The 6,286-nt window shown below is 36.5% G+C and overlaps 1 protein-coding gene across 1 annotated transcript; it reads left to right on the top strand.

The window, feature by feature from the left end:
* Positions 1 to 303: 303 nt before the first annotated feature.
* On the top strand, positions 304 to 5,739 carry LOC121963288 (acetylserotonin O-methyltransferase-like; the record flags this gene model as incomplete). Its single annotated transcript, XM_042513596.1, has 5 exons — positions 304 to 410; positions 510 to 628; positions 1,925 to 2,062; positions 2,980 to 3,102; positions 4,270 to 5,739. Coding segments are annotated over 5 exons (699 nt in total), but the record flags the coding sequence as incomplete, so codon positions are not given.
* Positions 5,740 to 6,286: the final 547 nt, after the last annotated feature.

Raw genomic sequence — 6,286 nt, forward strand, 5'->3', positions numbered from 1 at the left:
TTGTGATGACGGCACGCACAGAGAGGTTACGACCGAGGGTGAAAGTTCATTTTGTTCCTCAGCAGCAGGGCTGCTCATATGTTGACTGACAGTGAAATAAACCGGTCAGTTCCTCAGTGAAAAGTGTTGGCAGGAGAAAAGCGTTTTTTTAAAGCAGTGAGAAGAAGAGACCGCAGTGCAAACATGCAGAGTGAAGTAGGTTTGCTAATAGCCTCCAGAGCTGCTGCGCCTTTTGAGAAATGTTTGCAGAACAAATTGTGCAAATGAAGAGCAAACATTTCAATTATCATAATTTTTGTGTAAGTACAAAATGTACAAAATTCAAATTTTCCATCACGCAGGGAGGGGAGGAACCAGAACGAGAAGACCTTCGGCCTTCCACCGGAGGACGTTTTCCAGGCTATTTACAGGTTGGTGCTGATTTGCAGTTTCGGATGCTTAAATGTGAAACTTCACTGTGAAGCGCTGAAATATTTTGAGCTTCTTCATGTGTAAATTGTTGCTCTCAGGTCAGAAGAGGAGATGCTGAAGTTCATGGGTCTGATGAACTCCTCCTGGGTTCTAGACGGACACGATATTGTGACGGCGTTCAACCTCTCCTGCTTTCAGAACATCGTTGATCTTGGAGGTAAAAGGTTAAACTCACAGCCCGGGAGCCAAATAAATCTGTATTTTATTTGCTCTGGCAGATGCATCTGGTCCCGCTCCCGTTCAGACAGTTTTTCAGACGACCGGTTTATCTGATGTGGGGCCAGTTTCAGACACTGGCTGACAGCTCGCAGAGCTTTTGCACTTAAAAGTCGAGTGTGCAGGATTTAGTGGCATCTAGTGCCGAGGTTGCAGATTACAGCCAGCTGAAACTTCTCCTGTGTGTGAAGTGTGTAGGAGAGCTACTGTGGATGACAGAAATATGAACGTCTCTATCTGGAGTCATTAAGCGGTTTGTCCTGTCTGGGCTACTGTAGAAACAACATGGCGGAGTCTGTGGAAGAGGACCCGCTCCGTATGTAGATAAAAACGTCTCATTCCAAGGTAACAAAAACAATTCTTATTTTCAGGTGATAAAACAATAAAGAAAACATAGTTAGGGATGCAGGATGTGATTGATTGATATGATTTTTTGCAGAAATCCAAGATGCAGATATATAATAACTAAGGATGATAATTTATCGACGATCAATCAGTTATGAAGAATTTAATCGAATTTGTGAAGTTTGATCAATAATGCTATGCAATGCTGTCGAATTATATGAAATATATTTGCTGTTTGCTTTGATTGAGGAAAAAACGCATTTGGTATTCTAAGAAATAAGTAAAATAAGAATATGTTTTAATGATTTTTTTTCAAATAACGATAAATTGACAGTTAAATTTACCAATAACCAATAATGACAGTAATTACGATTTGCAACCCTAATAACAACTTACTTGGCCAAAACCAATATTGATACATCCACGTCTTTCCCACCTAATTTTAGTGATCATCTCTTCTGTAGTGAAATTAACATCATATTCTGGTGTCCAGAGGCTTTTTGATCGATGGGTATTGATAAGGTACTCGAAAATCTTGTAAACTCCCTTTATGAATTTTTATATTTTTTTTATACATTATTTATTTATGGACAGCCATTTTTGTTTGCATTATTCATTTACCACTTTGTCTTTTTGAACAGATTGAAATGGTAAAAGAGTTTAAATGTATTTAATAATATTAAATAATTTTAACAGTTTTTTTTTAAAAAATGAATTCAGTAGATTAAAGGCAAAAGGGTCTCAAATGAGGAAAAAAACACTTCAAATCAGTCAAAACTCACTTTAAACTCGGCCTCCAAACAGACTTTTCACAAATGTTTCCCTTGTCTGTTTTTTCACACCAAGAAAAAAGGCAATTTCACTTGACATCATTCTTCTGAATATCTCCCAGGATGCACCGGTGCTCTGGCCCGAGAGATGGCGAAGGCGTACCCGTCCTCCTCCGTCACGGTGTTCGACCTCCCGCAGGTCGTAGAAACGGCTCAGAAACATTTCTCTCAGGAGAGCGACATGGTGGTGTTTCGAGCTGGTGAGTCTCGTGATATTTTGGTAGGAAATCAATTATTTGTTTATTTATTGTGTGAAATCTCTCAAAATCAACCAAATCTCCAGAAAATCCAGCAAATCAGCGGATCGTCCTTCTGCTGAGATTCTTTTCACAACAAGAACTTTCTGTTTTAATGTGGATTCAACATTATGTTTTTGATAATGTTGATGATAAGTGTTTCTCATACTCTGGAATAATAACATACAATTCAACACCAGCACAAGCTACAGCCTCCAAAATGATCTTAACCCTTTAGGGCCCGCTTTAATATCAACACACTCGTATCGCTCTGCGCACAAAATGCACTTTTCAAAATCAAGCTTTAAAAAATGTTATACATTAATATTATTTTTTACTTTCATTGAGTTTATATTTTTAACCAACATCAGTGCCAATCAAAAATATCAAATATTTGTTAATTTTCAGAATTTTAACCCATAAAATGCCAGGTTTTTGTCAGGATGCCACCTTGTTTTTAGATTAAAAAAAATAATTATGATTTCCAGCAACATTAATTTTTTATCCATACATTATTTTTTGTGCAATACTCACACTTGTACCGTTTTTTAGATGTTGTGATTTTTTTTTATGCTTTGATGGCTGTGGGATCAAAAATTGCAGTTTGAATTTTTTTTTTGCACTGAACTGTTTCCACAGTGTATGTTGGACTTACTGTAGGAGCTTAGCTGGAAATCAAAAATTAAACAATAAAACACAATCTTGCCAATCTGCATACCAAATGCACGAACAGCCAAAATGATCAAAAAAAAAGGAAAAAACAAAAAAATTAACATTTAACTTTCATGGAGGATTTGTGGCACCACTGTTTTCATTTTTTAAGTTTTCCTAAAAAACGGCAGCTGAGTGTGGATTTAAAAAGTCGTGATCAAATCTTTCAGGAGATTTCTTCGGCGATGAAATCCCTCACGCCGACCTGTACGTTCTGGCCAGAATCATTCACGACTGGCCTGAAGAGAAGTGCCTCACGCTGCTGAAGAAGATCTATGACACCTGCCAGCCAGGTGAGTGAAACAGTGTGTGTTCTTTTGGTTTGTGCACAGCTGCTAAATCTGTGGCCTCTTTTTCCTCCCGAGCTGCACGGGATTATAATCTGACGTAATCTTCATCCACTCTGTATTTACTCATTACACTCTTCTCTTGCTTTGCTGTTTATATGTACGTAAGTAACAAGAGGACACTGTTTTGGAGATTAATATCTATATTGTTGTGTGAATGTAGGAAAAGAGTTATGACGGTTTTCAAGAAAATCGATTTATAGTGTGAGCAAAATGATGTTGGTTGACTTGTTTTTATCGATGAAACTGCAGAAATCGAAAAAGCTGCAGGAGCACAAAAAAATGCACCGCATATACAAAACTTTCAGATTCAGTGTTTGCAGACTCTTAGAGAAAGATGGACTCAAATGTTTAAACTGAGGTGTGGTTTATTTGCACAAATTGTTTGCATTGGTGTGAAAATAACTTTATGCCAGTTTCATTAGAATTATTAGACTGAAATAAATTAAGAGTAAAAACAGTTTTGGAAGGTTGAATTTTGCGTTGTGTTTACATCCTCACTTCTGGAACCAAGTAACAACTCTACCAAAAAAAAAAAAAGCTGCAGTTAACCCTTTAAAACATGGATCGATATCAGTTTCTTGTGTTACACTTGGATGTCTTTCACAAGCATTTAAACCTTTGAGCAAATTGGTTTGATTTGTTTTTTTTGTTTTGGCTTAAAAAGTAATGGGCAACTTGTGTGTGTGTGAAAATAATTATTTGATCATATATGTGCATTTTTTTTGTTTGCTTTGTTTTAATTTTTATTTATTTATTTATTTTGTTTTACAATTTTCTTTTTTTGTGTGCTAATTTTCAGGTAATTTTCTTGAATCTTTTGATTAATTCCTTGCTAAAACATGGCTTAAAAAGTAATGGACAACAGAGATTTCCCACAAGATCTTGCAAGAGGTTAGAAAATCTGACAAAGAAAATGAAAAAAATATTTTGAAAACAGACATTTATTGTCTGCAGGAAAGAAGAGAATTTGAAGATTATGTCGGGCTCGGTTTTAATGCCACAGTTTTGCGTCCTTCACCATCCTGCAGTGGCACTTTTTAAGCTGTTCAACTCTTCATCTGTTTACTTTCACACTTTGAGCACTCAGTATGTTTTTTTTCGTCCTGGCAGGCGGCGGCGTCCTGCTGGTGGAGGCCATGCTGTTTGAGAACAGACGAGGGCCCGTCATGGCTCAGATCTTCTCCCTCAACATGCTGGTGCAGGCGGAGGGCCGGGAGCGCCCGCCGTCCGAGTACACCCGCATCCTCAGCAAGACCGGCTTCCACAACGTCCAGCTGTGCCGGACCGGAAAGTCCTACGACGCCATCCTGGCCATCAGATGAGCCCGGGACAGGCGGGACAGGCGAGACAGGCGGGACAGGCGGGACAGGCGGGACAGGCCAAGTCTGGGGAAGCAGAGACAGCTGGACTCTTCAAGGACTTAAAAGGTTCATAGGTGGACACAAATGTTTAAGCTCGGAAAAAAAGGGTTAACAGTCTGAGTGCACATGGATCTCTAGTGTTTGTTGTGGTCAACTTTGTGATGTTTTAAGATATTGTGATAAAACTTTTTTCAAGGATCAAACTTTCTCTGGACTGAAGATGCTGCTGGACAGAATTTGTGATCAATACTTCAAAAAATCTTCCTTTAAAACTTATTTCGACATCAGTGTTCATGTCATGATCACGGGAACCCTGAGTAGTCCTAAAAATTTGCAAAATATTTTTTATGAGTAATCTTATATTTATAATCCTGGCTTGGGTATTGTAGAGTTTTTTTCATGATTTTTACTTTTTAAGAAAAGTTTTTAAAAATATATTTAGAATACCAACAAATCCCTCAATATTTTATTTAAAAAAATACAGAAAAAGAGCCCAATAAACATGCAGTTAAAGTGCGACATTTCCATTTAGTTTATGGAGTGATATAACTCCACTTAAAATCATCAGGAAGCAAGCACTGTGAAAATTAAATAATTAGTTCCATTTTTTCAGTTTTTGAATACCTACCTACCTTTTAATTTTTTTAAAATCTTTTTTAAGACAATAATATCAAAAGTAACAACAACACTGTTGTCAAGAACCATGTAAATATCCATAAAAAGAGAAACACCTGCCATGTTTATTATTTGAAACAATATATAATCAAATTTGTCCATTTTGCAAAGCATAAATCATTCCTCAGTCTTAGTAGAAAAGTCAGTATTTTCATCTCATGGATCACGTTTATGATTTAAAGTTAAGTATGTGCTGTAAGTGGATATTAATGCTTTTTGTTTATCTGTTTTTGAGAATTTAACACTCAGAGATGGAAATAATTCCAAAAACTTTTAAAAAACGCTGATTTCTCGAGCTGGAGAAACAGCTGTGTGTTGTGACGTTGTGTGACTGTGTGTTCAGGTTCCCTGCATGTAGATCCGACTCTGCAGGACAAACCTTCAGATTACCTCCATTAACTGGTGTTAAAAAGTTCTCATTTTCTTATTTTTGGTCTGTTAGTTGTGTGAGTTGAAGGAAAAATCACTGTAGTGCTGTTTAAAAGAACCTGTACTTAATTATGTATATTTGTTGCCTTTCAGAAAGAACTTCACATCATCTCACTTCTAAATATTTACTGAAAAAGTCACATACTGAAAATATTCTACATGACAGCATAAGAGGAGCAGGAAACATTTTTTGTGTTTTGCATGTAAGTCATAGACGCGGTGTGAATGCAAAACATAAACATGTTTGATAGAAACACAAGAAAACCGTCTTTTTTGAATCAGCACACGGCTCTTTTTCCACATGTTGGCAGCATGCATCCTACAGATTAAATCAAACACATACATCTTATTTGTTTTCCGTCTTAGTAGTTTATTTTTATAAAAATGAATATCTAAAAGCTTGGCAAAAACATCTTCAGTCTTTTTTAAGTTACGTTTTGTTTTTGGTTTGTTTTTGTTGTTACTAATTTTCAGGTAATTTTCTTGTACCTTTGACTAATTCCATGCTAATTTTTGGGACATGTCTTCCTAAATTGCACAATGACTTCATCCGATGTTTTTGAAAGACAATTTAAAAATAGCAAAATTAGTTGATCAGTTGATAAGGACTAAGAAGAACTAAATAAATAACTAGCCAGCATAAGAGGAGCAGGGAACATTTT

Source organism: Plectropomus leopardus, unplaced genomic scaffold (genome assembly GCF_008729295.1).
Source record: "Plectropomus leopardus isolate mb unplaced genomic scaffold, YSFRI_Pleo_2.0 unplaced_scaffold10734, whole genome shotgun sequence".
Lineage (NCBI taxonomy): Eukaryota > Metazoa > Chordata > Actinopteri > Perciformes > Serranidae > Plectropomus > Plectropomus leopardus.